At 39.4% G+C, this 15,789-nt stretch overlaps 1 protein-coding gene across 1 annotated transcript; it reads right to left on the bottom strand.

Moving 5' to 3' along the window:
• Window positions 1-374: 374 nt before the first annotated feature.
• LOC139138872 (cytochrome P450 2J2-like) lies at window positions 375-13,476 on the bottom strand. Its single transcript, XM_070707445.1, has 3 exons — window positions 12,733-13,476; window positions 5,371-6,357; window positions 375-3,021 (listed from the first exon to the last, which is right to left on the bottom strand). The coding sequence occupies exons 1-3, from the start codon at window positions 13,079-13,081 to the stop codon at window positions 2,768-2,770; spliced, it is 1,590 nt and encodes a 529-aa protein (XP_070563546.1). The 5' UTR covers window positions 13,082-13,476; the 3' UTR covers window positions 375-2,767.
• Between the last annotated feature and the right edge of the window lie 2,313 nt (window positions 13,477-15,789).

The following is a 15,789-nucleotide window of genomic DNA, read 5'->3' on the forward strand; positions in this document are numbered from 1 at the left end:
ATACGTTTACATACGTGTGTATGCATGCACACATGCTCTCCCAAACATACACGATTTTATAGTATCTTGTGGACTAGTCGAATTCCTAGAAATAAAGTTCTGACCGACTTTAAACACACTGTGCATTAGGTGAGCATGAAAAAGATAAAATTTACTCCATTCTGTCAACAAAAGTATGTTAGGTTACAAGGTTTCAAGTATCTTCGAACAGAATTGTTGATAGATACGCATGCAGCACAGTGGAAGCTATCAGACAGGCACGTCAGACGGGCGAGTTTTCGAATTCACTCGTTGCGGGCGTCCTTGACTCGAGAAACTGGTCTGTCGATTCCGTAGTAGTAAAATATTGTGGTTACAGCTCACAGACACTTTGTACTTAGAAATGCGAGATGCATATAGCTCTCATATTTTATTCTGTTGTAGCATTAATGACAAATCTGTAGACATGTTAAAAAAGTCTTGTAAACATGTAGGCGCAGAATATTAAATATTCCCCTTTTTGAAAACGGTCTCCTCCCAGCAGCCATTTTTGGGAACCGTATCTGTGCCCTCTGACGAACTGAAACTGGGTTCATAGGCATGAAATAAGATATATTTATAGTTATAAACTCGGCAATTCTATACAATATGAAGCGTACGGCGCAACTCAAAAATATCAATATTTAAATGTAATAAATATTTCTGCATATGATATGTTTCAGGAAATATGTGCTAATTACTTTTTTGAGCATTTTGCCTGTCATGTACATGCGATAGCCTTGCTCACAATCGCATGATCAACAACAAACTTGATACATTTGCGCCCCTAGCCACTAGCATAGTCTTATGTATAAATCGCAAAGATGCCCCGCCCTTATAATTGTTTCCATTATTTTGCAACGAATGAACTCCTTTTACTACAGTGTGTTGCACTGGCAATTCAACTATTGCATGCCAGCCATGCGCTTGAACCCTTGACCTTTGAAGCGATCATGATTAATATTCACCGCACTTGACCTGTGACTGTGTAGGTTCCCAGACGACCCTTCTGAGAAATTCTGCCACTTGTTCTCTGAGTGACGTCATCGCACACACTGCACCTCAACGGCATACATTAGTTAGGCGAGGAAGGCATACAGCATGACACAAAATATTACTACGTTAGACGGCCATTTCTTACGGCAATAATGGTTTGTGCTAGCTGCGCCCTTCGCAAAGTCCGGGACTCATTACTTGGCACAAAAGAAAATGATGATAATGTTTACCTTTGTGTGCTCATACGGTTCACCTGATCCCCGTATATGCAAGAGTTGATTTTCGAGTCTAATTCTAAATTTGTACGCCGTGAATACTAAAATGGCTACAATAAATAGCAAACCTTTTTAAGCAGAAATATGAACACGATTGAAAATATCATCAAGAAACATGAAGTAAATTTGTGGACTCAAACAGTCAACAAAAATTGGTATAACTGAATGTCAATCAAAGATATTTGAATGCCATGCCAGCCGACCGCCATAGAATTTGCGAGTAGGCCTGCACGTCTGTCACGTCATCACCCACGGGTGCTTCGAGTGCTCAGTGTACAGTAAAACGTCCGAAGTTCACGCTATTGACGACAGTGCGACGGTGCTGACGTTATATTACAATATGCAAAAATTCGAGTACCACGACCCCCGCTGACCTCGATATATTATGCAGTAAATACCTGCAGAAAGGCAGCGATCGTAAAACATTGCGTTGTATAGGTAGGATTTATGTGAACGACACAACATCAAATTTAGCACCTTTTTGCCTTACAACCAATGTTACTATCCTCTGCCAAAGACGACGGCTTTTATTCAGAAGCATCATGGGGCGGTGATCATGACTTGCTCCAAGCTGTAAATATTTTTTGCCAGTAATTTTATAAAGACGTATTGTTACCATGGAGATAAGAAACGAGGCGACGAACATTTGTTTTGTATCTGATTGCGCACCTTGTCCTGAAACGCTGACAAATAAACCTTACATAAATTACTTAGATATTGCAAAAACAGGTTGGAATTAATAGTCACTTACAAACCCATTAGTAAATTGAGTGGACTTTTTGTTTAAACGAACATTGCAATTATCCAATTATTAACATCCTTGTTAATTATAAACCCGCTGTTATCCAGCATTGGTTTAGCTAAATGGCGAAAACTGAGGGAAAATATCGCTCAGTGCAAAATAGACTGCATTGGGAAAAAGTGAGTGAAAATATAACCTAACATTAAAATATACAGCGTTCTCGTAGGAAAGAAATAGGTAGCTTAAAAATAAATACACGTTTCCCTAGAAATTATTATGTACGAGCTGTCCACGGTACAATCCTGTCTGCGCCCATGACGACACAGGCAGGTTTGCCGACCAGTAATTTGTAAATTGCATTTAATTCACATTCTTATTTGTTTTACATGTAAAGCGTGGGTTTCGGTTGGGTAGCGTTTTACTCCAGGGGATGCTGGATATACGATGCAAGGAGATCTTCATTGACTGTCAGTGTTGTGGTATTTGTGAATTCAAGGTACAGTCGAGAAATTCAAGATAATCAGCGCTGTATTCTTTTGTAACATTTTTCAACCCTCTTGGAGGGTCATTCACTTTGTATCATGAGGCTCCTCATGTCACTGATTTGTTCAACCACTCCACACGTGCCAGACGCGAAGTCATACTTGACCGAAATTGAGCTTAAAGCTTGTATTGGTGTTCTAGACCATTTACTGCGAGAATTCATCGACAGCCGTTCACGATGTGGCATCAGTCACTACATTTTTTCAAGCTGATCTTTGTGATTCAAATTGTTGTCTAGACGATCTTCATCTTCATGACTCACAGCGCAGATTTTACTCGTCCTTGTCCCAGCCTTTCTGCCACGATTGAAGACGTTCAAACCGTTCAGAAAGCCACGGGTTCTGTCTTTCTCCACTGGCGCCAACAGCTGGTACTTTTGCATGACTGAGGCAAAGAACGACCAAACGACCAGTCTTGACACCATTTCACCGGGACACTTTCGAGGACCTGCGGGTCAAAGCAATAAAACAAAATGTTTTTCAGGCCCAATAATGTCGATGCTGTCTGAATTCGACTGACTCATCCGTTGACATGATGAGTGCATACATACATACATACATACATACATACATACATACATGCATGCATGCATGCATGCATACATGCATACATGCATGCATATATATATACATACATACATACATACATACATACATGTATGTATGTATGTATGTATGTATGTATGTATGTATGTATGTATGCATGCATGCATGCATGCATGCATACATACATACATACATACATATATATATATATATATATATATATATATATATATATATATATACACATACATACATACATACATACATACATACATACATACATACATACATACATACATACATACATCCATCCATACATACATACATACATACATACATACATACATACATACATACATACATACATACATCATATCATATCATATCATATCATATCATATCATATCATACTATTTCATACACTTCTTTTCGCAGGTTTTTGCATAGTATTAACCATGCTGTATGGTGTATGTTTCAGGCAATTCGTCATACGGTATCTCCATCAATGAGTTAAAATATAAGCGTCCCACCACTTGACCCAAATCAATGATCACGAACGAAAGCTTCAATACTAGTATCATTATGTGTTTCTCGATAGAGTGAACGTCGTACACGTTGGCACATACGAGTGGGTGCAAAGTCTGTCGGAGAGTGACGTCATGCATTTGTTGTGTGATGGATTTTTTGATTTTCAGGAGGCTGAACGGCGGGTTATTATGGGGTCACTGCAGCAAAATGAACATTACAAGTAGGTACTCAGGCGTGATATCACGCATCGCGTTTATATTTGCTAACATCTGGCAATGCAAAATCGTGACAAGCACGCAGCATACTCCAAGTAGGAGGTCAAAATGAAAAAAAAATATGCGCGTGATAAAACGGTTTATTGAAGAGAGTTGATCAATAAAATGTGTAAATTTCATTTTTGACTTCCACGCCAATTGGTGAATACTGGAAAATTTAGTAAAATTACCCCCATTCCGCAGTAATTTGTGTGCATGGTGATTTAATAATGTGTAATGTAGGCAGGTTTCAAACAGCGTAGGTCGGGTAACCAGGGAACAGATTTTTCCTCCGGCCGAGAGAAGCAGACAAAGTGTACAGCAGTCCCCTTCAAAGGGGTCGAGTACGAGTATCGTCAAAAATCTATTAAAATTCAGTTTATCGTGACATGCTTCCGTCAAAACTTACGAATGAAAATGCTTTACACACTTCAAAGAAATCAAAAAATGGTCAGCATCAATAAGTCATCTCAAGTCATCCTGTATATTGTGCGCATGCTCAGTAGTCTGTACGCTGAAGATTTGCTTGGACTGCAATCGTCGTTCATGGACATGTTCAGACTACTCTCAGTACATTTTTGGATTCACATTGGAGAAAGAATTAAATCGAATCCGCATGCTAAGGGTTCAGAACAATGCATCAAAATAATGCATTTACTCTGGAATACGATCATTTTACTTATTTGTTCCTGTGACAGTACATTAAGTAATGCTCAATAAAGGTTGCTATTGAAAGTTTCATACATTTTCTGTTTGACGGTATGTTTCAGTTGTGTATTATTCGTTTCTTGGTTTCTTTATGTGTCTTTTTTTGCCATTGTCTCTGTGTAATTTTTAAAAGATTTTAATTGTTTTGTTTATTGGTCCTTGTCAAACAGCGCTTTTGCTGCATGATGCATCGTCGTAAACCACACGCCTCTTTACGGCAACAGCTTTGGGCAATCCGTTGATTTTGGAGCGGAAATTATGCTCTGGCTCGCGAGAATGGCATGACGGGATTCCGAATAAAGTTAAACCATAGCTCGCAACTTTTTTACGCCTTTCAGTGTGTCTATGCAAATAAACCTACAGTAAAGAATTGGTTCTTTTTTTGAACATAATTCGTGGATTCATCTTCATTCTTCAAACATGTGATAAGCAGAGTTTTTCCACTTCGAAAATACGAAATAAAACACGCTACAGATTATCCTTTCGAATAGAATTAGGACAGGACCAATAGAACTTCGGAAGATTTGGGCATAAAAACTTTTTCAGTGATGTGAAATTTTGTATAATTTCTGTTGGATATTGTGTTTCCCCCAAATTTTGCATTTTTTTCACTTTCCAGTCTGTTTTAATGTTTTTACAAAAATAGCAAACTTTAAAATTTGTTGATGATTTTCAAGTTTTTGACCATCCCTTCAGAGATATGATAGACCATCCATAAAACATACTTTAATGCAGTTACACAACAATATATATGAACTTACCGACCGACCATGGCATAAAGGCAGCATTTTCAATCACCTTGCCAGCTGATCTGTCGATAAACCTCTCTGGATTGAACTCTTCCGGGTCCTTCCAAAACTGGGGATCCCGATGAATAGCCTGCGTGTTTGCCAGGATAACGGTTCCACGCCCAATGGCATATCCGTCGATTTCACCCGGTTGTGTAGCGCACCTGGGCCATCCGAGCGGCTCCAACGGGTTAAGCCTCAGCACCTCAAGAATTGTTGCATAGCTGAAGTGTGAATTTTCAATGTCCTCGACGGTCGGGGTTCTGTGCCCGTTTAAAAATCTCATTTCCCGAATTTCCTTTCTCACCCTCTTCTGAACCTCGGGACGATTCACCATCTGCGTGAACAATGTCTCAATTGTTTTGGCTATGGGCACGGCGCCCAGGTAGAAATATTCTGCAAGCATGTGCCGTAGGCTCTCTTTAGGGTCATCGTCCCCTTCGAATATGCTGCGCTCCCCTCCCTCCTGTATGGCCACTTCTCGGGTGTACATATCGAGGGCGTGTCTCATCTTTTGCGTGCCTGTCGTCTGCTCTTTTTCCTGAGCAAGGACAGAGAGGGCGTTCAGAAGACGTGCATAAGACCGTCGCAGGCGCCTCCTTCTGCACCAGAGAAGATGCCACGAAAACGGCATGTAGGTGAACATCGTGTCAGATTTCTTGAGCAAAGTGTGCAGCTCCGTCAAGGTTTGCACGAGTTCTTCCAATTTTGCATCTTCGTAGTCGAAACGGCTGTCGAACAAAATGGCGCCGAGGACATTGACCGCGGCTTTCATAGTGTACTTGTCAAGTCGGAACGCCTCTCCTTGGATCTTACCGATGGCGTCGGTGAAATGCGTCACCTCTTCTCTGATGACGTCATCTAAATTTAGGTTGTTATCGACGCCAAAGTTGCGATGGACGCTCAAAGTGAAAGCTCTCTGACGTTTCCATATTTTGTCATAATCCCTTGTCGACAGTGCTGAAACAAATTTTATAACAAAATGTCATTCGGTGAGGGCAGTAGTGGAGGGGAATTTGACTGAAGTTATTATATACGGTATTAAAGTCAACTTAATAAGATTTATTGTAATAAAAAAATCAAATTGGAAATGTATCACATGGAAGGCAAATAAAATGGTTATGTTGAACGGTTTGGTTGTCATGGTGAAAGCAATGGCTCGTTATATTGTTAAAGAGTGAGGCGTGCTGAAGTCTCGGTACTGATTGAAAGACAGTATTTGACCCGTGGAATCTGAAGCGAATTGATTCAGAAATTTGGTGCAAAATCTGTTTTCCTAACACTATAGTAGGTTCTATACTCAGTGCGGTTGAACGTTCTCGGATAATATAATGATGAGTAGGACGGGTGTACCGTTTATATATTATATATAACGTAGTTCTTAAATTAGTAAAATGTTCCACTCAGAGACAGCCCGGTAGATTCATTTATCGGATTATTTCTGTGAATCCCTTCTGGAGTTGTACAGGTCTTAAAAGATTTAATTTTACATAATTCACCTCGGCGCTAGCCAATTTAATTTATAGTCGATGCCTGACACTTACAACCACAGCGAGGGCGAAGCATACATTGCAGTGTATTGGGTTCATACAGATCGACTACAGATAAGCATAAAATAAAGAACGGTGGTTTTCTATACATAGATCACGTGAGCTGAATGAGAGTTAACAGGCACATGAGTCAATATTGGAAAATATTAAGGAGACAGAGATGAACGCAACAGATTGTGCGGGTGACAGATGATATTTAGATATTTCAACACGTGTGTTATGCTATGAATAATTGTCGACACTGAGCAGCAATGGTCAAATCGCCATGTTCCACAATCGTCGTTGCTCAGAAACGACCTGTTTTTTTCTCAATAATTTTATCGATTATTAGTTTTACATGTCACTTTGCTTCAGGCTGTCCGCATAATACGTTTTCTCGGTGTTATAAAATGCTGGGAAATTGTTGTGTGAAAATCTTCTTTAAAAAGAAACCACACAACTTGTGTACGTCTACGCTTCATATGGCCCGGATCAAGTGCCAGCAAATTTAAAATATATCGCAAACAATTTAACGAGTGTCTGAACACATGTTACATCTAATAAAATAGTACCAGGTCTATTTTAAAACCAGACGTAAAAGCAAAGAAAATATCAAAAGGCCAATTTTGGTCCAAAAAATGCTCAGCTTTAAAGGAAAAAGGGATTCTCAAAATACAGAACACTGCCGTGTAAGGAGAACACAAACAAAAAAAACCAAAAAAAATACAATATATCAAAATAACTGCAGAAAAACAACATGCAAAATGCACGTAATATACGACCTTAGACAAATTACCATATGATGAAATCTAAGTATAGCTGTGTTATTGACTTTAATTTACTGACAAGCAGACATAATGGGTGCTTATGCTGGTCAGCAGGCATGTGCAATTGAATTTAGGCCGTATGTTTGTTCGATGTATCTTCAATCTTTGCTCCAGGAATAGTATGTTTAATTTAATGCGCATCACGGTACGTTAACCGTTTTTTGTCGGAATGGAAATGCTTATGAATTAAATACCATATTCATTGCTTGGTTATCATCTCGATTAATATTACCGTAATATTAAAAGAAACGGCCTGAGAATCTTAACAAATAATCACTATATCTCCCATATTTCTGATGCGAAGTAGTGCGCATGGGATATGTGATTTTTTTTAATCACGGTATGGCGTATATCGATTGGTAATTGAAAAATGTATCGTTTAAGTTTATGCTATCTTCGTAACTTATATCAATCTCTGTTGTGAGTCATTGATCGCATGTCACGTGAGAGTTGAAGTCACTCTGTCCTCTTGTCTGACTTTATCTATCGTTTTCATTGTAAAACATACCTACACAACAGCCAAGAATGCGTGTAGTTGTCCTATCCGTTAATTGTCTTTCCCTTCTTTATGAGTCAACTTTACAGACTGACACTCTATACTCGCTCAAGATCTCTGTTGCAAACAGTTCATCGTATTCAATTAGATCAGACATTAATAGAATTGATCATGGTGATATGAATGGCGAAGGTCGGTCGTGACGCGTTCTGGTGATTATAGAGCATTGAACTTGCCTGTTGCAGTGACTGGGATGTCTGGCTAGCTAATGAATACGTGATGAAACTATGTGATTTTGGTTTTAAAAAATTAATTTTATCTGCAGCCAGTATTTTTTCGAATGACCGAGCATTTATGCAGGGGGAATCTGATCTACAGCAAAAAATATGTAACTCTGTAAATTATGTGTCAAAATGGCTTACGCTCATAAATCAGGTTCGGTAGATACCGAATTTCCAAAATCCAAAATTAAAACATTGGCTCCATCAACTGAATATCTTAAATGGAAATGATGGCCTGCATGGGTAAAAAGCTGTTGCTTAAATTTATGAATGTTACTAAAAGCACAAAATATTTGGGTCGGTAAATGATTATTATTTCACATTGTTTGGTTGTCAGTTATTACACCTCAATTATCTTAAAGCACGATTATATTAACGTTTCCATTTTTTAAACGCAAAACCCATAGCGTATAACGCAATGCAAGTTAGGGCGGTAAATAAAAACTTTCATCTGTTTTTATTTATGTTAAAACAATCTTCACATGTGGATGTACACATTGAATGCTTGCAGCCTTCCATTGGCGACCACAGCCAAGTCTTTTGTGCGGCCAAAATATAATACAGGACATAAAATGTTTTGTTATTGGTGTGGAGAGTCACGTAAAGATGCCTCCCCAAGGATTTGAACACTGTTACTCGTGCATTACGCAACCCAAAAAATCAAGGCACGCCATCATCGGTAGACTTGGTTCAAGTCTGTGATTTGTGAATGTTTGAGTGGAGTGAACGCAATGATTTGTATTTTGCTCTCATGTGAAACGCGCGCGTGAGTGGACGCGATGAGTAGGGTGAACGCGATGAGTGGAGTGAACGCTATACAGCGGAGTTTCACCGGAATCACAAACTAACTCACTACTGCGCAGACTCAAACGTGACGCATTCAATCGCTGGGAAAACCTGGCGTGAGCTGCCAAATTCCGGATAGGTTTGTACGAAATAGGAGAGACACAAGAGAAACTATTATAAATGATTTTATTTTTTTTAAATTCACCGACTTGAACCAAGTCAACATCATCGGCTGCATGCACGGTGAATGATGCATCAGAGAAGGGGCCTTTACGAGAGGCTATTTAAAGAGAGACTAGGGGACGTACAGGTACCTGCATTGTGCTCATAGAACATAGAATGCAGCCCTAATCTACATGGGCGCCCCAGGTGATATGACGGTATTCTGATCACATCTCCGAAATGACTTTCTGTCTCAACACTGCATGAGAAATAGCCTTGGTGGCCATGGCGATGAAAAGAATGCTGTACACGGTCATCTATAGTTGATTTCTCAATGGAACCTCAAACAAATGATGCCCCAAAGCTTTTTTGGAAATTAATTTCTCGTTCTCGGAAAGTTTTTTGATTTGAAATCTTCGAGTCTCACAACTTTGAGACAAAATCAACCGGATGTACATTTCTTCAGCAAAGTCAGGGCCACTCATCCAACAGATGTTTTGACGACTATATGCGCTTTCGTTCTTTTTAAACAGAAAGCTAATGCTTCACCACGATGGATATCGACATGCAAGCCAGCCCTCCATCCAGGGGGTGTTATTTCAAAACCAAGGTCAATCACATTTGTCTAAATATATCCTGCTAGCAAGGAGACTGCGAGCTGAAAGTCTGTGAATTTTTTGTAATATGCAAAGAATTACAAATGTACCTCACCTCTGAGGGTTTAGCAATATATATATTTGGTGCTTGTTGTAGTTGTCTGAGGTGCTATTAAATAGAGGCGACCTCCTTGAGCTAAAGGTATTTATAATTTACGCGTGGCAATAAAAAGCAAAAAGGCTGGGTTATTGTTGACTCTGAGCTTTGCAAACGTATAGATACCTGCATTTAGTGCGTGCGGGTATGTTCACGTCGGAGTCGACATTATAGGTTTAGAGCTCATCAGAGCGCAGACATGAATCATGCGGTATTTCGCATTGCACTCTCACTACAAATATATGTGCGTGTATGCCTACAGGTATAGGTACCATGCGTCACCTTAGCGTATGCAGTATAGCTGCATTTGACTGTTTCCAACGATTTATGACATTGTATATCGAGAATAGCTATAGGCGTACATTCAATTTGGAATGTAGTTTACCTTGCACATTATAGCCGACAGAAGTGACCAGAATATGAAGCAGGTTCGTATTCTCTGTGCACTTTCACTGTTTCTCCCCGAACCCAAGAACGCGAAGCATGTGGGGATCCGACTGCCATGACTACCCGGATGAATCCTTCTTCAACTTGCAGAGTGATTTACAAAGACTAAAGAGTTCAAAAAAATTCGCGTTTGAATTAGTTTTAAACGCAAAAATGCTGCATAATGAGACTGAGAACCAATAAAAGATAGTGATATTCCTAGCCTCTGTCGGATAATCTGACTCGACTTAATATAAATCCACCGAAAACTTTACCAAATCTTTACAGTGTATCCAACGTTTTGCGAGATTAAAATATCAAGTGCAATCGCGATAAAGTTCGTTTTTTACGGTCAAAATGGAACAAAACATAAATAATAACTAGGCTATATCAATTCAGCGGCCATATTTTATTATTAGAAACTTGAAATTTAATGAGAACTTTGGTTTAGTTCACACATTACAAATCAGTAGAGCTGTAAAAATTGTTTTATTAGTATATTTCTGCCTATTTTTGTCTCTTTTTTCAGGTTTTTTCGTTCTTTTTACGTGTTTTGATGGGAAGAGTTGCATGTTATGTAATACACTGCGTATTTTTACAAACGTCTTTACAATTAATGTCTTTCAATTTCCAGTCAAAGCAGCGAAGCTTGCATTGTGAATTTTTTACGCTATGGGTATACCTATTTCTAGTCAGCTGTGACACCTTGAATTACTGACGCCGTAAATATTTCAGTGGCGTCACAACATTGTGTTGCCCCGCAGGACACGGGGTTGAATCAAGCAATGTTGCGGTAAACGATACGTCGTCTTTACAGGACCATTCCTTTAAACACTACTTTCTGGGTATATTGCATTTGACGAGTAAGAAAGCGGCAGCTATAAGCTTTTCTCAATTTATTATCCAGATAGAGGCAAAAGTTAACTGTTCTATACTACCGCGCACTGCAGATCAGTCGAGCATTCCCTGTAGTTAAGCCGTCGTTAATTACAGATCAGATGTTAATCATTACGAGTTTGATTGTTATGTGTCTGGTTGTCGGTCTGTGGAAATCGCTCAATTAATACAATCCGTCTACTCGTTGGTTTGTCAACCATATCACTGCCTAGTCTGTCTACCCGTTTGTCTGTACGTCTTTCTGTCTTCCTGTATTATCTTTTGCTACGTGTCTGTCTGCAAGCTAGCTCAGCCGCAATGACATGTCTCCGTGAAAGTCTTCTGTGCTTATATCTGTCTTCCCTTACGCAATTTCCAGTTTTTATCTCTGTCAACCTGTTTGTTTTGTTTTGTTTTTATTTTGCCCTTGATGATGTCCTAATGTCTCCCTCACGGTTCTCGAATCATCCAATAACAAAGTTCGGGGGGGGGGGGGGTTCTCATACTTTAATTTTGATCGGGCGAGGGGAAAGAAGTCGTTTTATTCGTTGTCGATAAATTTCTAACCCATGAATTTGCTCGCCAAACAATTAACTTATAATTGCGTATTGTACACATCAATTTATAAAAATAATAGCGGTGTGTGTCCAGTGTAAACATATGTGCAAGTAGATACACGCACGTATGCAGACAATAATAATAGCATACATGAAAACACGAGCCAATATGTAAGGTTAGCAGAAATTATAAAAACAGAGCGGAAAATATCAGCAATGTAAACTATAACAGTCGTCTCTACTTTGAATTCCACAACTCCGTAGGCTAACGTTACTTTGTAGACATAAGGGGTGTGTGATCAAAAGCAAACTCATTACAAATTGCAGTTCTGCGTTGTGTTTCATTGAAATTTGGAATGGGTTGATATAGGCTAGCCTACGGTAGCAATGCCGTGATACACGTGTCTGCTTACTGATTACAGCTGACTGCAGATCCGTAATTTTTGAACTTTAAATACCGCACCCTGATTTTTAATCAATACCTTGACAAGTATGCACGCCTCGTAAACAAAGCAGTACTCCTACTTTACATTTAAATAACGGCAAGGCCGATTTCTCATTAATTAGATTTTATGAAACCGTTAAACTGATTTTCATTTCTGTTTTAGGTCGAAAAAGTCAAACTTAAATAATATTGCTCACCTAAACTTCTGTTCAGCCTTTTGAAAGGCCACGAATCTGGTCGTCCAGAGAACACGGATTCGTTGCTCACGAAGCTTTCTCTCGCCACTTTTGCACCGCTGAGAACGACCACCTGTTTCGTGCCAAGCCGTACGGAGAACACGTCTCCATATTTGTCGGCCCACTGCGAGCACTTCACGGCCGGCGCGCTGCTCCAGTGGAACTGCAACCATGGTATGGGCCACCAGCCGGGCCCCGGCGGCGAGCGTCGTCGTCGACGACGGAGGAGAAACCACAGGGTTGTCAGTAAGAGTACAACAGTTGTGGATATCCACGATACTGGGTTGTTGTACACCGAAAAAATCTCCATTGCGATCCTGATTACGGATGATCGAGTACTAGGTCTTGCCTCGGAGAGAAATCATCACAGGTGTATGTGGCGTGACCTGGTGCTGACCCCCGTCGTCAGCCACTCGAATCTTTACTATGGCGACGAACCTGTACCCGTGATAGCTTTCATCGACAGTTAAACCATGATGTACAGATACCGATGTCTCATCATTGAGACGACGTATCGCCCTGAAACTGCTTTTCCAACGGTGTAAAATCAAAATAGCGACAGCCTTGAACGCTTCTCCAGACAATCTGTTCAAGGTTCCATATGGATGAGGTAGCCCGTAGCTAGCGATACGTGTCCTTATTCCGCATATTATCACGTTGTATTATGTGGGCGGTTTTGAGAGGCTTCGATATTAAAGTGCACGTGTACATTTAAATTAAGTATAATGCTCGAGTGCCACGAATATGTATAGAGCGCCACTTACGGCCGTAACAGTGGGGATATTTCAATCACATAAATTTCTCGCGCCGTGGAATTCTGGTCAAATCCGTAAGGTAAATATATGAAAAATCTGATATTTGAAGTCGATTACAAAATTGAAAAGCTTAGATCACCGTTGAAATGTTTCAATTATGGGTTCTTTTCCCGGGTTCTTTTACAAATGTTTAGATATGATCCTCAGGAGAAGGGAGCATATAAAGCGAACACTATTTGCAGACCAACATTCAATGTATGCACTTATAACGCGATTGGCGCGATCTGCTCGCTTTCACTGAGAGAAGTTTGCTTAAACATGGAAAATTCCAAACGTGAGAGATACGGAAGCCCGTAGCAGTAACATACGGGATGAGCTCAATGCCAAATTCCAATTGCTTATTATCGTATGATGCCTTCCTTTCAAGCTACTTATTTTCACAGTAGGTATTACATTTTATCTTAACATTTTACAACAATAACATTTTTAATAATTTAAATGTCTCCATACTTAACTACTTCATTATTTTCACGATTTTCATTATTCGTTATTATACTATATTTCAATATTTATTGTGATTTTATTAATCACATTTTTTTCATTACAAACTACTTGGAATAATTATTTCAGTATTTTGTCATTTCCGTCTTTATTTTGCTCGTTTGGTTTCCATGAATTTAATGTTTTTGTTCATGGTTTCGCAAGGCATTATTTTATTTAATTTTACTTGCAATCCAGATTTAGGGTCCCCCTCCATGACCCTCAGTATCAAAGCTGCAACATTTAAATTTTACCATATACAGGATGACAAACATGTTTTGGCTTTCATCAATCGCCAACGTACTTTAGATACACTGTTTAAATTGGTCGTATGGCTCCCAGACGACCTATACTTTGTAGCGGTTTCGTGAAAACTATATGATGGACGCTACAAGCATGTTCCAGTTAGTTTTGACATGGTCAATATGGCGCATTGTGTTATAACTTGATTCCGCCCCTTTTTTCAGTGGCAAGCGTGCGATTGACTTTCTATTGCAAGAGCGCAGATGCTGAAAAAATGATTGAACTTACCTACAGAGATTTTTAAAAGTTATCCAAACCATCGAAGATCTCGATGTCTATCCATTATACCCATGGGGAAGGTTTGCCGGTAGGTTTTTCGGGAGTCCGTACGTTTTTGGAATTTCCAGCGGAAAGATTGTACTGTTATCTAATTTCCGTAAGCATATAAGTTAGTTTTCGTTTTTGACCATTTAATTCGCTGCTCCCCGAGCCAACCATGATTAAATCATCAATACAATCGGCGGAAAAATAACTGAAACATTGACATAAATTAAAATTAATCATAGCGGAAAATCAAATATTGGCGAAAGGTAAGCTTATCTTAGTGTTTCAAGCACGCATAAACTTACTAAACCGTATGGAAAACCTAATTCACTCATTTTTAGAATGCGCCTCGGGACAGCTATTCGGACTGTCAAATTCTTTTCTGGTCTACCATTGCGAGGGCTCACTTTAAAGCTTCTGAAGAAAGAACAATTTTCACCTTCTTAGTTTTCAGAAAATTGAAAATTTTATTTTTCCCCATAGAGTTAACACAGGGATGGCGGCCATTTTGAATTTCAAATATCGGTAGATGTCAGGTTTCTCTACTACCAAACTTTGCATGGTGACTCCTAATTTTTATTCTTGTTTTGGAAGGGGTGTGGTTGAAAGTAGATTTGAGCAAACGAGTCAAGTCAAGAAGCACGTCGTTTTATAAAAGAGGATCGCAACAACTGCACTTCCCCCTGAAGGGGACATTGGGAACCTGAGGGGCGCCCTCGGTGGTGTCCTACCTGTCTTTGCTTGGATGTGTGGTCATTTCATTTACCTTTACTGTACACCTGTGTGCAATATCAGGTGTCCCATCATCACATAATTGCATCATATCACTCTCGACTTTCATAAGAACGAATCATGTAATATGACATCAAATCGATTCCAGCAATCATTATCATTCAAGGCAAATAAATTACCAGGTCCAATAAACAGTAAAAACAAACACACAAAGAAACATAAGATCACTGACAAAATCGGTAGTACAATCTTGAACCACTATATAAGTGGTGGTACCAGGTGTCCGGAATGGGTAAGCGTACCCTGCTAGCATGCTACACCCGTCAAGATTGAACTAGTGTGACAAAGTTATTGTACGGTAATTCAGCCATCTGCCAAATTACTGTTCTGAGTCAAAGTCGGGAATACTGTCTTTCATCATCTG

Source organism: Ptychodera flava, chromosome 8 (genome assembly GCF_041260155.1).
Source record: "Ptychodera flava strain L36383 chromosome 8, AS_Pfla_20210202, whole genome shotgun sequence".
Lineage (NCBI taxonomy): Eukaryota > Metazoa > Hemichordata > Enteropneusta > Ptychoderidae > Ptychodera > Ptychodera flava.

What these genes read in the sequence shown, in the direction of transcription:
- LOC139138872 (XM_070707445.1), bottom strand. Translation starts at nt 13,081, where the DNA reads ATGGAGATTTTTTCGGTGTACAACAACCCAGTATCGTGGATATCCACA. An exon ending in AAGGCTGAACAGAAGTTTAG is followed by an intron (nt 6,358 to 12,732) that starts GTGAGCAATATT and finishes AATTTGTTTCAG; the next exon opens with CACTGTCGACAAGGGATTAT. An exon ending in CTTTATGCCATGGTCGGTCG is followed by an intron (nt 3,022 to 5,370) that starts GTAAGTTCATAT and finishes TTTGACCCGCAG; the next exon opens with GTCCTCGAAAGTGTCCCGGT.